The sequence below is a fragment of the Anomaloglossus baeobatrachus genome, chromosome 2 (genome assembly GCF_048569485.1).
Source record: "Anomaloglossus baeobatrachus isolate aAnoBae1 chromosome 2, aAnoBae1.hap1, whole genome shotgun sequence".
NCBI classification, from domain to species: domain Eukaryota; kingdom Metazoa; phylum Chordata; class Amphibia; order Anura; family Aromobatidae; genus Anomaloglossus; species Anomaloglossus baeobatrachus.
In genome coordinates this window covers 527,052,641-527,069,907 of record NC_134354.1, presented here as the reverse complement: position 1 = coordinate 527,069,907, position 17,267 = coordinate 527,052,641, and the positions used below count along the sequence as shown (strand labels likewise).

At 40.1% G+C, this 17,267-nt stretch overlaps 1 protein-coding gene across 2 annotated transcripts in view; it reads right to left on the bottom strand.

Moving 5' to 3' along the window:
- Window positions 1–9,319: 9,319 nt before the first annotated feature.
- The window catches only part of KSR1 (kinase suppressor of ras 1), a 261,155-nt gene continuing 253,207 nt past the window's right edge, over window positions 9,320–17,267 (bottom strand). For both annotated transcript variants that reach the window (XM_075336591.1, XM_075336590.1), the window contains one exon: window positions 9,320–15,491. In XM_075336591.1, coding sequence (XP_075192706.1) covers window positions 15,425–15,491 — 67 coding nt within the window. In that variant the 3' untranslated portion in view covers window positions 9,320–15,424. The remainder of the gene's footprint in view (window positions 15,492–17,267) is intronic.

The following is a 17,267-nucleotide window of genomic DNA, read 5'->3' as shown; positions in this document are numbered from 1 at the left end:
ATCTTAAATATGTGTTCACCTGGGATGAACACATATGTAATAAGGAGCCGAGAACGATCTGAAAGATCCGGCTCTTTTTGGTGAGTGGAGCCATGGGAACTGGATCACCAAAAAGAGTCGGACTGCCCATCACTAGTCTAAATCAACTCAGGCAATTCTTTGGGGCATAGTATCAGCGTGTGTGATAGTCAGTGACCCACCACTGCTTTCCACAAAGATAGCCCAGTTCTCCATTTCTGCTAGACAATTTTTAACTGCAAAAAGTTCAGGCAATTGTTTGGGGCATAGTATCAGCGTGTGTGATACTCAGTGACGTACCACTGCTTTCCACAAGAATAGCCCACTTTTCCATTTCTGCTAGACAATTTTTAGCTGCAACAAACAGTGTCCAATTTGTTCACAAACAAAGTGAGTGGCAAAAGGCCAGATGCTGGTGGAAATGGGAACAGGCGTGTTGGAAAGGGAAAAAAGGTTTGTGTCCGTGGGTTAGGTGGTAAAGCAACAGTAACATCTGCTGAAAAAAGACCATCTTCCAGCCAAAATAAGATGTCTACTACTTTCCGTGGACAATCTGATATGATCCCTTTGTTATGGAAATGACCATTGCTACCAAAGGTAGATGAGGCACAAAAACAGCAGATGCTTGAATGGATCTCAAGTGCTCCATCAAGTGGTCTCTCCTCCACCTCAACTTCAACATCCCAAAGACTCCAGTCCTTTGAGTTGTCACCCCAATCGCACTTGCTTTCTATCAGCTCTCAAGTCTCCACCCGCCCTGCAGAGTATGGGGTAACAGAGATGGTTGAGTCTGCAGAGCTGTTCAGTCACACTATAGCCTGGGAATTAGAGGTCTGCTCCAAAGCTGCAGTGAGTCCAGACAAGGAAATGATCTGCACTGATGCCCAGAAGCTTTGTGAGTCGGATACAGGCCCAGATGAAGAAGGTTCTGAGCATAATGGAGACCCTCATTCCCAAACTGTAACTCCTCTTGGTGGAGACAATGAGGAACAAGCTGATGAGACTCAGATACCTGATTGGAATGACAACTTAAGTATTTGGTCAGGGCAAGAAGAGGTTGGCTCTGAGGACGAGGGGAGTGCAAACAGAATGATGATGAGGTTGTAGATCCCACTTACTGTCAACCCACAGTCAGGGAGTCGATGAGGTCAGCAGAGGAGGTGGAGGAGGATGCTACTGACGACGAGGTTAGGTTGCGCCTTCCTGGACATAGACGAAGTACTGGAAGCACGTCAACAACTTCATCCTCATCCACAACTCTGCCTCTGAGTAGAAATGATGGTGGCTCTGCAGGTTGCATGGGCTCTAAGCCTTGCCTAGCCTGGTCCTTTTTTGATATCGCAAAGGATCAGCCAACTTGAGTTGTACGTCAATACTGTCTGTAGAAGTTCCTCCACTGCTGCCTCTTCCACCTCGTCTGGGTCCTACACCTCTGCCCAAAGCCTGTCTGGTAAGGCCTCCCGTGTTGTAACTGTGCACAAGGAATCCTGCAAACCTCCTTACTATGCTGGCAGCAGAGCTCAACGGCATCAGGCGGTCTTTACCTTGAAATGTCTGGGAAATGTGAGTCACACAGCTAAGGAGTTGTGGTCAGCTCTGGAGACCGAGTTTAAGCAATGGTTGTCTCCACTCAACCTGCAGCCAGGGAAGGCCGTGTGTGACAATGCTGCAAACCTGGGTGTCGCCCTTCGCCGGGGCAATGAGGCACACGTGCCTTGTATGGCTCACATGTTGAACCTTGTTGTCCAGCAATTTTTAACCCACTATACCGGTCTAGATGGGCTTCTGCAGAGGGCACGGTCACTATGTGCTCACTTCCGGCGTTCACACCCCGCAGCCTAACGACTTGCATCGCTCCAGAAGTCTTTCGGCCTGCCGGTTCACCGCCTAAAATGTGATGTGCCGACACGCTGAAATTCAACTCTACACATGTTGCAGTGACTGTGGCAGCACCGTCGAACCCTGGTGCAATACGTTATGATGTATAGCCTGGGCCAACGAGATCCAGAGGTGGGGCAGATCACGCTGCTGGAGTGGTCTCAGATCAAGGACCTATGCACCCTTCTGCACAGTTTCGACATGGTGACGAAGATGTTTAGCGCTGACGATGCCATTATCAGCATGACAATTCCAGTCATTTACATGCTGGAGTACACTCTAAACAGTATTCGGAGTCAGGTGGTGGGACAAGAGGAAGGGGAGGAAGTACAGGAGTAGACATATGCGGAAGGGATACCAAGATCTCCAAGGTCCAGACAGTCAGCAGCACCAAGGCGGCAGGCATGGGACAGTGGGGGAGAGGGATTAACAAGAGCGCATGGTAGCAGCCAAATTGTTGAGGAAGGTGCAGGAGCTCGGGAAGAAATGGACGACAAACTGGCGATGGGCATGGAAGACTCAGCAGATGAGGGAGACCTTGATCACAATTCTGTTGTGCGAAGGTTGGGGGCAGAGGGCAGAGGAAGGAAGCATGATTCTCACCTCACCGCCACCAACACAGCAAGGACTTGGTCCTCCTGGATGCGCAAGACACATGAGCGCCTTCTTGCTACACTACCTACAACGTGACCCTTAGATTGTCAGAATTAGAAGTAATGCTGACTATTGGGTTGCCACACTCTTAAGGCCCTGTCACACACAGAGATAAATCTGCGGCAGATCTGTGGTTGCAGTGAAATTGTGGACAATCAGTGCCAGGTTTGTGGCTGTGTACAAATGGAACAATATGTCCATGATTTCACTGCAACCACAGATCTGACAAAGATTTATCTCTCTGTGTGACAGGGCCTTTAGATCCCCGGTACAAGTCAAAATTTGGCGAAATAATTCCTGCCATAGAAAGGGACGCACGTATGCAGGAGTATCAGCAGAAGCTGTTACGCAATCTTAGCGTGGCTTTTCGACTAAACACCAGTGGTGCACAGAGTGAATCTCACAGTTCTAACTTGCCAACAATGGGACTGTCGAGTCATCACTCAAACCGTACCAGCAACACCGTATCTGGTGGTAACAGCAATTTCATTGAATCGTTTCATGGATTTTTTAGATCATCCTTTGTAAGGCCACAAGACACAAGAAGTCTGACACATAGTCAACGCCTGGAGAGGATGATACAGGAGTATCTCCAAGTGAACATCGATGCCATGACTGTGCAACTGGATCCTTGCTCATTTTGGGCTTCCAATCTGGAAAAATGGCCTGAGCTCGCCTCTTACGCCTTGGAGATCTTATCGTGTCCCGCAGCCAGCGTTCTCTCGGAACGTGTATTCAGTGCTGCTGGGGGTGTGCTGACAGATAAGCGCACGCGTCTGTCCAGTGTCCAGTTACACGGGACGATATATCGTGCCATCGTTTGTGCGTCACGGGCAATTTTTTGCCCGTGTCGCACAAAGTCGTTAACCCCCGTCACACGTACTTACCTCCCAAACGACCTCGCTGTGGGCGGGGAGCATTTTTGCTCATTAACAGTCGCTTGTAGCTGTCACACGCTAGGATATGTCAAACGATGCCGGATGTGCGTCACGGAATGGGGACCCCGATGACATATCGCCCGATATATCGTAGCGTGTGACGCCGGCCTAACATTCATCAAGATGAACAAATCTTGGATCCGCAAGGACTTTTCTACCCCTGTGTTATCCTGGGGAGATGAAAGGATTATAGATTTTTGATTGTGCTTCATGCAAATCAACATTTGAAGTTTGTTACTGTGGGACAATTGATGCCACTTAAGTGGTGTCTGGGAAAAAATGGAGACTCTTGTTGGAGTCCACTTTCTGTGTTTTAAATGCTCCAAGATGAAGAAGTCATGGATCCGCAAGGACTTTTCTTCCCCCGTGTCATCCTGGGGAGATGAAAGGATTGTGGATTTTTGATTGTGCTTCATTCAAATCAACATTTGAAGTTTGCTACTGTGGGACAATTGATGCCAAGTGGTGTCTGGGGCCCTATTTTGGGAAAAAATGGAGACTCTTGTTGGAGTTCTCTTGCTGTGTTTTAGATGATTTTAGAAGGGCATGACATGTCTATATCTGTGTCTCCTCCTCCTTTTACTCGTCCAGCTCTTTTCTTTCAGCATGAGTATATGTACTTGTCACTTTTCCATGTGTTTGTGGTGTCTTGAGTTGTTTATCACCTTTTGGACACCTTAGAAGGTGTTTTCTATGTGTTTGTGTTTGCCTGCCATTGTTTCCAATGGGGTTCGAAGGTGTTTGTCGAACGTTTGTCGAACATTCGACGAACACACCCGCCGTTCGACGGACCGAACTCGAACACTAGAGGGGTTGCTCATCTCTACTCACAACCCTCCTCTGTGATGTATATTCCTCCTAGCCCTCCCTTGTGATATATGTTCCTCTTCTGTGATGTATGTTTCTCTCAGCCCTCCCCTGTGATGTATGTTCCTTCCAGTCCTCCCCTGTGATGTATATTCCTTCCAGCCCTCTCCTGTGATGTATATTCCTCTCAGCCCTCCCCTGTGATGTATATTCCTCCCAACCCTCCCCTGTGATGTATATTCCTCCCAGCCCTCCCATGTGATGTATATTCCTCCCAGGCCTCCCCTGTGAAATTTGTTCCTCCCAGGCCTCCCCTGTGATGTATATTCCTCTCAGTACGCCCTTGTGATGTATATTCCTCTCAGCCACCAGCGTTAATTGATTGACCAAACATACCATGGTAGTTTTCACGTTGATTTTTTTTGTGCAGCCCCGAATGATGGTAGAAATTTCTAAATGGCCCCTGACAGAAAAAAGGTTCCCCACTCCTGCTCTAAATGTTCCTTCTAACTTAAATATTTGAAAAACAAAATTATCCATATCGCTAACTACAAGGGTCTTGAGGAGGGTGATAGCAAGAAAAGACAAACTGAGTGACCTATCAGTTTGCAAGGTTGAAAAACTACTTTTGTACAGTAAACAAAAATATTATGAAAAAGGTAATAAAGCTCATTTGCTATTTGCCTGCCAGCTCAAAGAACAATCTATAGCTTCTGCTTCCCAAGCCCTTGGAATGGGTTCGGTACCATCCAGTACAACCAATCTATTATTTTAATTATGTTTATAAACTTCTACAAAAAAACTTTACAGTTTAAAGTTGGGACTTCCAGTTCAAGTGGCAGAAGCGATAAATTCTTTTAACAGGTGTCAGTAGAGAAATCTTCCAACATAATAGGTGACCTACCGTTTGGTAAGTTCCCGGGACTGGAAGGTTTGACGTACCTATACTATAAGACATTTGTGGATGAATTAACTACTCACATGGCCAAATTATTTACCTCTTTTATGATGGGATCTCCCATACATTATACTCTTTCCCATTCTTATTGGATTCTTATTCCTAAACTAGGTGGAGATCCTGTTGACTGCTCCAATTATAGACCAATTTCTCTACTCAGCTCAGACCTGAAGATTTCTACTTGCCTCTTGGCCAATAGACTTTATAGTTTACTACCAAAATTTAATCACAAGGATCAGATGGGGTTTGTTCCTTTCCACCAAAGTGAGGACAACACCAGAAGAGGGGTCAACATAATTGATGTGGTCAATAAAAATAAACAACAGGCTCTTCTTTTGAGTCTGGATGCGGAAAAAGCATTTGTTCTCCTTAACTGGTCCTTTATGTTAGAGACAATGAAAATTTTCGGTGCATTGGGCCTATTCCTTGTGGACCTAAGGGCCCTATATAGGTCACCCTCGATTTCTATAAAATTCCCCTATCACATTTCTCCAAGCTTTAAAATCTCAAATGGAACAAGAAAGAGGTGTCCCTTTCGCTACTATTATGTGGTATGTGTAGTGAACCACTGGCAGCAGTCATTTATCAAAATCCTTACATCTTAGGGGTAGACATAAAGCAAGAAATGTTTAACATTTCTCTATTTGCAGATGATGTACTGTTAACCCTCACTAAACTTCATGTTACATTGCCCAATCTAAAAGAAGCCTTCAGAGAATATGGGATTTTGTCAGGGTATAAGGTTAGATAATATGGGATTTTGTTGGGGTATAAGGTTAAAAGCTTCAAAAATGCAGATGCTTTCTTTGAATATTTCACCAGATGTATTAGATTATCTCAAAACATAAGTGTATTCGGGTAATTTTCCACTTCTCTTTAGAGATTTGAGGAATATGTTAACCAAATGGAAACCTCATTCAATCTTATTGGGTCATATAGCAACTGTGAAAATACCTCTCCTCCCCAGGTTGTCTTACTTCTTTAAGTCTCTCTCTGTAAAGATTCCCTTAGGAAAACTTAAATCGCTCCAAGCAAGTATGAGATTCATATGGAATGATAAACGTCATAGGATTTCTAAGCAAATTCTTACAACCACACATCTCAAGTAGGCCTCTCAGTTCCAGACATCATTAAATATTACTTGTCCACACATCTAAGAAGGATCCTATACTGGGATTCGCTGTGGGCCTATACCAAATGGACAGAGATTGAGAAGTGTGGTTGGCCCCCATCCATCCAAATTCACTGTTGTGGTTTAGTTGTCACATTAAGCTTCCATTACCTTTTATTAGGCCCCGTCCAGTTCACTAGAGATATCTGGCGCTCATGTGCTAATAAGTTTGGATTAAGGACTCCAAACTTGCTAATTACATCATTCATTTATTAAACCATGATTCCAAATTGCTTGGAATCTTCTATGGTTCATCTATAGATTTTTGCGGGACTGTTTAGGTATGCTGATTTGATTGATGGGGACTCTTTGAAAATTCTCACTATTGATTATATTAAATCCAAATTTTCCATTATTAACAATGAATTTTTTCAATATATCAGATCAAACATCTAGTATTATCTCTGTTTGGTTCTACAGGAGTCTCCCAATCAACAGAGTTTGAGATACTACAAAGGAGAGGTCTTTCTTCTATAGGTTTGATGTCCTATATTTATAGGATTTTGAGTGCCTCGCTGGGGCCTTTCAGGCTAAATATTCTTATATGGTCAAGTGAGTCTTTTTTAGGGAGGGAATGGCCTCCCCAGACCTGGCAGATAATCTGTAATAGGGCTGCAAAAACATCAATTCGCACATTGTTTAAGGAGAACCAATACAAAATCTTAATGTTCTGGTATCTTAAGCCTGCTTTACACGTTGCAATTTCGCATACGATTTCGTATGCGATTTGCAACGCCCCCATCGTATGTGAGGCATGTTCAATTTGTTGAACATGCCGCCCATACGATTAACCCCCGTCACACGTACTTACCCTTCCATACGACCTCGATGTGGGCGGCGAATATCCACTTCCTGGAGTGGGAGGGACGTTCGGCGTCACAGCAACGTCACAATGCGGCCGGCCAATTGATGCGGAGGGGCGGAGATGAGCGGGACGTAAACATCCCTCCCACCTCCTTCCTTCCGCAATACCGGCGGGAGCCGCGGGACGCAGGTAAGATCTGTCCATCGTTCCGGGGGTGTCACACACTGCGATGTGTGCTGCCTCGGGAACATTGAACAATCCGACGTGCAATTTTTAGCAAATGAACGACATGTATGCGATGAACGGTTTTACGTTCAATCGTAATCGCACATAGCTGTCACACTCTACACCACCACTAACGATGCCGGATGTGCGTCACTTATGACGTGACCCCGCCGACACATCTTTAGATATATTGTAGCGTGTAAAGCCCGCTTTACCCTCACATTCCTTTTGTGTCTGTTTCTTGCATCCATAATGTGTCTGGTTAAGTTATAGACTGGATATGGTGGGGTAAAGTAACTGAGCATTAAATAAGACTCCTTAGGGTGCATTCCTACATTATTCTCCTATGGAGGTCTTGCATTGGATGTCTGTTAGTTCATTGTTGAATCTTCATTTCATCTGATATAAGTATTATTGAATATTACCCTGCTTCACAAATTTCATTTGACTGTTGTTTTAATGTACATGTTTTGAAAATTTTATAAAACTTTAATAAAAACTACAGTTAAAAAAAGAAAAAAAAAAAAAAAAGATTGGAGTGTACAACACAGATCTCGTGGAATCAGGTATTGTGTGTCTCATATCTAAATCCAAATTTCAGTTTACTTAAGAAAATCTAAATCCATCTAGACAAATTGTTGTTTGAATATTTCATTTTCTATGTATTGTTGAATGATCAAAGATTTTAAATACTGATGGGAGCACCTGATCTACAGCATGATTTGCATACATATGCTAGTATTTTCTAAAATATGTTCAATTGTGGAACGTGGTTAGGTAAGAGACATTTATATTTAATGATAATTCTAGCATGTAAATATGTCAAAAAGCAATGTATGTATTGGACTAACACTAGTATATATTTAAACATATCAGAAGATGTTTAAAGGGAATCTCTCAGTAGGATCAACCTTAGTAGGATGTCAATTCTTTCAGAGATTTTGCTTCATTTTTCACCATTGAAAGCAATGAAAGTGAAAAAAAATACAACTACGTTTTTTGCTTTTTATTGAATGAAACCAACTTTATTTAAGCATGTTCTGTAGACATATAGCACACCAAAAATCGCAGTAAAAATCACAGCTTCTTTACTGCCAAAAAAAGCACCAAAAATGTCATAGCCTTATAGTGTTTTTGATGCTGTCGGTTTTGTCTCTTCTTGGTATGTCATGCTTACGATAGGCCATCAATGTCTGATCGGACGGGGTCCAGTACCCCATCCTCCCACAGATCAGCTGTTTCAGTGCCGGCAGTAGGCAGCCGGAAATGCTCAGCTCCAGAGCTGCTCTGTCTTCTGATAGTGGTTATGGCCAAGTACCGCCTCCTATTAAGATTAATAGGAGGAGTATGTGCAGTACCTGGCCGTGGTCACTGTCAGAAGACGGAGCAGCTCTGGAACGGAGCACTTCCGGCTGCCTGCTGCTGGCACCGAGAACAGCTGATTGGCGGGAGTGCGGGATGTTGGACCCCGGTTCATCAGACATTAATCCCAAGCATAGGCCATCTATGTAAAAGTAGGGGAAATCCTCTTTAACCTTAGGGTTCATGCAGACATCTGTGAAAAATGGACCATAATGTACGGACTGTCTGTGGATATACTGACTCAAACTTAACAGCCTCACAGTCATCAATGAGACTGGACTGTCTAGTTCATGTTGGCAGACCAGCGGACAGTCGACGTATTGCAGTTCGTGCTCGGACAGAGTTGTCAAAGACACAGTAGATTGTCTGAACAAAATAACTGCAGCGATTACGCCACATGGGAACAGGGCCTTAAAGTACACACACTCTTCAATAAAGTATAAACCAAAAATTGCGCATATTAAACCAAAAACAAAAAGAATTAAAAAAAAGACACAAATTCGTTCATGTTTAAGAGCATGAATTTATTCACTTTATAGAATCCTAAATATCCAGAATTTTAATAGCATAAGGAGTGCACTTTTTGCTGGTTGCATAACTAATACAGAACCTTTGTTAATACTAACTGTTTAATTAAATTAATAGCAATTCTGGAAGACAAACTCAGTTGATAGAAAATATAAAAATTTTACTGTACAAAATTTTACATCACATTCAAAAAGATACATGTCCATTACACCATAGTACAGACTCCATTTACAGAGCACTGAAGTCTCAGCCAGTAGAGCGGTATTGTACAGCCAAAATAAACAGTGTCCACATTTACAGGTCTAAATGGATATAGATTTTACAGTGCTATTCACTCCCTTACAACACCACGAGTAGGAAGATTACTAAACAGTCACATTTAACTTAGTGGTCCTTTTAAAAAACACTTCTAAAAGAAAACAAAAAAAAGATGTAAAAATATAAAAAAATGAGTAAAATCAAGACACTAGTGCATCAATCCAAACATAAAGATAAAACTGTATCAGAAGAATAGAAGCAACTTGTATATATCTTGTCAATCATGTGCACTCCGCTGCCAAGGTGTGATTTTTGTTTTTCAAGGTAAACTATTTCCTTTTTTTATTTATAGACACTTGCTGGCCATGGCACAAACCCATAGCGTTTACCCATTATTATCACCAAAACTGATGTCTATGTGTTACTGGGAGATACGGTAATATTATATACACTAGCTTAACCTAAGTCATAATTGGTAATGTTAGTTTATGGCTGTTCTTCCTGGTTGAAAAAAAGGGTTGAAAATCTTCCCATTGGAGAGCTGGTTATCGTTCATTCTTTTATATTATTCTTCCTGGTTCCCAGTGTTCTTTGACTTTAAGCAATACGTTTGTGGTTTCCATTTCTTTTACATTTTCATCATTAGTCTACTACTGTGACTCTACATTAATACCATGGGGGAACACACAAAATGTATTTTTCTCTTCCTTGACTTTCATTCTAACCTTCAAGAGACAGGTCCAGCCATTTCATGTTGTCAGGATTTCATTCTGCCTGAGCTTCAATAAGACTTATTGTGGAAAGCTAAACTCTGTGGTGCTGCATAGAACATGTAGATAAAAAACCAGTTCTTCCCACCTGTTTGCATATTAAATCAGTTATCCATTGCTAGGTTAGAATGACAGGTCTTGTGACTGGTGTGCTTTTGGGAACTCCTCCCCAGGTTCTAGTAATACTTGGTTTTGGATATACTAGTGGATTACATGTTGGCTTTTAAATGTTCTAAAAAAAGTCAGTGTACCTTCCGAGAGAAACAGGGCGATTTTTTTTTTTTGATGTGTCATCCTAGTTGCTCTAAGCTTTTTTGTCATCACTTTTTTTCGCTAAAGCAGAGGACTGTCTGAACTTTTCTTATTCATTGACACTTATCAATGGATCAGTTAAAATGGATGAAACTCAGATGGAACTCTAAAGTACAAAGTATGTCTTCAGGGTGTCATCCGTGTCTCATGGATCCCCATAGACTTTACTGGCCAAGTCTGGTGCAAAACTGATGAGAATAGGACATGCTCGGAGTCTCACTGACCAGAGACATTGATATGTGTTTACAACTGATGTGTTTGTAGATCAATGGAATCGTGCTGTCTGAGAAACTAGACAGCACTAGGACTTGTCACATATCAGGCAGTCTCTTCTTCAACCATCCTCACCACTATCCTCTTGTCTGAAGGACAGATTAACGGATTACCTGAAATATTGATACTAATCAGTCTGGAGTCCCACATAACTAAACAAATATCAGTTTTTATTAACAATACTCAAAAGTCTGAAGTACAGTTCCTTTTTTCTCTGGTTAGTGTTTTACTTAATGGATCAGAAGCAGCAGACATTGTGACGTTAGCCATCATGTTAACATATGTAAAAGCTGGAACTGCTTTTTTAAGCAATTTAAAAAAAAATAAATCTATACACTGTGACACTACACAGACTTAAATATCTCAAAAGTAGTATCAGTTTGTAATTCTCGGCTATTCTTCAAAAGGCTTGCTAATCACAATACTTGGCATATCACCTTTATACGTTCTTGCTGAATTCAGTCATAAAACTTCAAGCATTTCATATAACAGATGCCCAAGTGAAGTTTTCAATAAAATCCTATTTAAAAGAAGTCACCGAGTGCTACGCCTCTCATTTAAAAAAGAACAAATAAAAAAAATCTATAAAAGGTTTGGTTGGTGCACTATTTTATGGCTTGTTGGTAGATAAACAAAAGCCTTTCACATTCTTTATACATTAAACAAGGCAATCAGCTCTGGTCACATCACGCTTTCAGCCTACGTTGAAGATATATGTTGGGATGATATACTTCAAATTAAAGGCATTCAGTGGAATATATGACCTTTGGGCTCCCACTGTAAATACATGCCAAAAATTAGGAAAGGAGAGTCAGCTCACCAATAGTAAATGCACCTGTAATCCTCCACAACCGATTATTGTAATACTACATTTCCCTAGCAGTGTTTTGCCAGGGCTGCAGGAACTCAAGGTGATCGGCCGAACAACATTTCAAAAGAGGTTCTCCTTAAATAAACTGTTTTACTTTTTCGGGAATACTAGCTTAATTTTTGTACCTGTCTCTAGAAATTCAAAAGATCAGTCAATAGCATGAAGTATTTCTTATTGTATCCTCTAAACTTTTGTGAAATATCTTATATATTGAAGGTAAAAATTAAAACTCAATAAAAAGCTAATCATTCACAAAATGCTAAAGTTGTTAAACAAGCCAACACCCATGTCAAGGGTTTCTACACAGTTCATTTAGCAAGACTATTACTTCAGGCCACATATTTATTATCGTCACATTACGGCATGACATTGTGATTGCTACTGGAAATAAATCATTGTGAATACATGTATATTGTCCTTGTGAAATAAATGAATACCAGAGTGGGGCTCTATTAGGCCAAAGTAAAAGCCTAGCAGTGAGGAGGTGAGTGGAAGTGCCTTAAAGTCCATTGTGAATCACCTTCTATCACAAGGATATAACTGTAAACACACTTGGCACTCCAATAGTTGTAGCTAATTTTTATTAAGACAGTCCAAAAAAACATAACGTTTTGACCCTTAATCCTTGTCTTCCTCGGTCAACACAGTCTGTGTCGGAGGAAGACCCAGGAATAAGGGTCAACACTTTATTTTTTGACTGCCTTAAAAATTGCTTAAACTATTGGAGTGCAAAGTGTCCTTACAGTTGTTACAGAGTGTGTTGGAACCCTTCTTGAGCACCTGATTTTCCTCCAGCGTGATATATATTTCTTCTCTATCACAAGGATACAGTTAGGCTGCATTCATATATCCATTTTTATCATCTGTATGCTGTCAAACACTCAACATACTGACCCATAGAGTTTAATAGAACCATTCACACTTCCGTTTTTTTTGTGTCCATCCCTTTATCCTCAGTGCATGTGCTCTCCTCATCAGTTTTTGCAGTTCAGTCTCCACTATCCAATTCTATAGGGTCCATGAAAAACAGGAGACATTAGCTATTTTACATGAGTGTTCCCTCTTTTTTTCATCTGTTTTTTAAAGATACCTTGCAAAGTGTCATATTAAAAATGGGTGAGAAAATAATAAATGCAAAATGGTTGATAAATGGGAGAAAAGTGGTCCATTTTTGGTGCTGTAACAATGGCAACGCATTTGTGACTGTAGAGTTAATCTGCTATCTTTAAGTTGAAATAATTTTTATTAAAGAATTTTCATACAATCAATGCTATCAATCTGCTATCTTCAGCACTAAATACTAGCCAAGTGTTACTACAATGACAAATGACACAATAAATTACTGTAACTGACAAGCAACTTGCTATAAGATCTAGAATTTATCAAAGCCACTTCTATACTTCCACCGAAAGTGGCAATAAATGCTCTATTAGCTCTTTATATGGTGAAGGGGTAGATAGTATTCTATAACGGTAAGTACAATAACAAAATATAGCGACCATAGACAAATATTCATCTGAATTGTGTAACTTGGATTATATGTTTTCAGTGTCTTTGGAGGTGAATGGATGTAGAACACGGTACATCAGCAATGCCAGGCTGTCACGTATCTCGCTCATGTTCAACCTTGTATTTCTTTTTAATTTGTTTAAAGAGCACCTAAAGTGGCAATTGAATGCTGAACGAAAACTAGAAGCAACCGTCTTTTTATTGTGTCATACATGGTTCAAGTGATTGTATCTACTCTCAAAGATCTCTCCTAAGTAGTACACTTATCCCATTCAAGCTCTACTTTTGACTTCAAGAGGTTGTGAAACTTTCTCACTTCTAACCAGTAATAACATAATATTACAGCTCTATAAAATGTTTGGACATATTCTTATCTTTAAGGACTCATTCATATGAGTGTATAATACAGACATGTCCTGCCCGAGCAAAAAAACGGACAGCACACTGACCAATGTAATTCAATATGGCTGTTCAGATGTTTTTTTTTTTTTTAACGTAGTCCGAATGAAAAAAAAATCATACCATAAAATATTCTCATCAGACGAGACTCACCCATTCAAGTCTACGGGTGTAAAATAAAAAATCCCATCCGATCTATACAGATATATTGCAATTAGCATGGCATAGAAACGTATTTGATCATGTACATTTTAAACTGTTGATGTGTAAAAATGGCAAATGGACGTTAAAAACAGACACACGGATGACAGTATGGAAGAAAGTTATCAGTTTTCTGGATCACACAATTTTTCATACCCTTGACAGACCCTAGCCTTAAGTTTAGTGACCTTGAATATTAGCCCAGAGTGTGTGATGTCCTGATTAATATTTTGACATTTGTTACCCATGGAAACAGATATGTGGTATACAGTGGGAATATTACATAAACTTCCCATCTGTGTTAATAAAATGTATCGAACGCAGATGTAAACTAAGCCTACGAAAAATGACAACACAAAAGCCAACTGATTGCCCTGTGAGGACATTACTGATTAAAATGTCCATCACTTCTTTGACTACAATTTTTGAAACCACTAATCGTTTTGGATGGTTTTAATTACAACATGAAGGCCAACTGATTGCCATGTGAGGACCTTACTGCAGAAAATGTCCATCAGTTCTTTGACTACAATTTTTTAAACCACTTATTGTTTTGGATGATTTTAATTACAACATGAAGGCCAACTGATTGCCCCGTGAGGACTTTAACGATGAAAATAACCATCACTTTCACTACAATTATTGAAACCACTGATTGTTTGGGATGGTTTTAATTACAACACGAAGGTCAATGGATTGACCCTACTGATGAAAATGTCCATCACTTCTTTGACTACAATTTTTTAAACAATGGATCGTTTTGGATGGTTTAAAAAAATGTGATGTACGCCCACAGATGTAAGAAATGAATGAAGATCCAATCTAAGTACATTTTTGGGAAGATACTCAAAGTTTAGTAAAACTTTCAACCATTCTGTATCATTATAGAGCAAGTACCTTAGCAGCAAGTGTCATTTTTTTGTCTACAACTGTAACAACTTCAGTCTTTTTAATGAACATAACTTTACTTGCTATCAATTAAGCTAATGCGATACTGTATTTAAAAGAGCTCTTCATAGTAAGCTTAGACACAGGTTAACTTGACAGTAGGAATATGTTTTTTTGTATTGCCTCAAAAACACAATATGGCTTAGGAATGAAGAACAACTTGATATTAGATGGAATGACACTATAGCCCCTAGAATAATTTCAAATTCTGTTGCTTATATAGGAGGAAAAAAAAGTCAGTCACATTTATTCACTCTCATAGACACAATACAACTCACGGGTGTAAAATCATATGTAAACAACAAGATCAGCAGGTAGAATTAAAACGTAAGCCATTCAGCGCTGTGAGGGGTAGGCAAGATTGCTCCGCTCCTGTACAGTGCTGAATGGATTAATTAAAAAAATCATTAAAAGAGTAAAAAGCATATCCATTACAGGGAGTCACCACTGGCTGGCTGCAATTCCAATCTCTGCAGGTTGCTGTAGTACTAAGCATGAATATCACTTTCAGACATCTCTCAGCATATTAGATCTTTTGGTTACCCTGCTCCAAGACTCCCAGGCCCAAACCTTTCAAAACGGGGGATACTTTTGCTACTGTTAATGCTAGAAGAATGGGAACAAAACAAACATGTCTAAGTTAGACTAGTTAAAACATCTTCATTTGTATTCATCCACTATACATACATAATTTATAGTATAAGATTGTCCAACAAAAATGCAACCTTCAAGCCTAACTGAATCTAAAAATTCAATTCCAAATTCATTACTTATTCATTTATTTACATGGGTTAAAAAACAAGGAATGATATGAATGTTGACTATAAAAATGCTTTGATTGTAGCATTGTATATAACATTTGATTCTTGCTGAAGTGTGTATGTAAAGTGTAAATTACGTGACTTTCACCACCTTCCAATTCTATACCGGTCACTCTGACAAAAGAGTCAGGTGGTGTTACTGCACTTCTCCTTTTCTACAGAAGAGGAAGCAGCTATTACTGAAGTATGGGAAAAAGCGTTATCATTTCCTCCCATTGAGAATGCTATCTGTAAAGTGCAACTCAAATATTGTGGTGGTAGCAAATTCAGAATGTTTACATATGGTCAAATAATAAAAAATCTATATGTTTACGTAGAAGAATGGAATCCAAGCTAGGATCACAATAGCAAATGTAACAGACGGATGATATACAAAGTGGTTAGCTATGTCTAAAACCAGGACGGTATGTTGGCATATGGCGGCAGAAGCCTTTGATATTGTGCTGTTCATTGATGGACAATCTTAAAAACACACATATAGACTAAAAAGTGCTTATTAGAAGGACACAGAAGGAAAGCACCCAGTGCAATGAATCCACTAAAATGCTGGTAACCCTGTTTTTTAAAAAGTTACTGCTGGCCCATAGTGCTTGAGAAGCTAGGTACACAGATAGTCCTATAGTTAGTGCCAAGTAGATTTCTTGCAGTCAAGAGTTTGTTATTCAAGCAAACAGCCCACACCAAGAGAATAGCAGGCAAGAAAAAGATCAAAGCGGTAGATACATCCAAGGGTTAAAAAGGTTTGCTAATATTGGTGGTTAATTGTTTTGTGGATGGAAGGTAAGTGTCCACGAAGCTGTAGATTAGTAGAAGACGCATGGAAGCATGCAAGGCATTGCCCAATTAGATGGCCAGCAGCTATAACCTACAAAGAGGAGAAAACACAGTTAATCAACAGTTCTTCATGTTGTTAAGACAACATAATTAAAAGAAGAAAAATATATTAGTAATGGCACAACACAACTGTAAAAGGGAAGGTTTATAGCGGAAAGACACAGCAACTGACTTGACCGGACTAGATTCCTGCATGGATCTTATTAAAAAAAGGTCTCATCTATGTTAAGGCCAGGTCTCCAACAGAGACATTATCTACGTTCCACACATGGAAGTGAAAATTGCTAATGGCCTTCTAAAAATTGACATTTTAAAGCATTACAAGATATGTTTCCAAAGAAACATTGAGATGACCCACAAGTTTGTGGTAATGCAGTGATTTTCTTGCGACTCTGTCACTTCAAAATCACCAACACATAACTAAAATTAGAAATCAGGCATTTTCATGTGAAGGAAAAGCAGAACTTGGGTCAGAACTCTTCTCTTTTTTAGGGTCAGTAATGGAGTCATTAGCATTCACATGCTTCCTATTTCTGGAACCATTGAACCCTGATCACTACTGAAATGTTTAATTCCAGTTCTATATCTTTATTATATAGGCTATCTTCCCCATGATTATACAGCCTACTGAACCAGACTAAAGGTGGCTTTACACACTGCAACATCGCAAACGATATCGCTGTAACGTCACCGGTTTTGTGACGTAATAGCGACCTCCACAGCGACA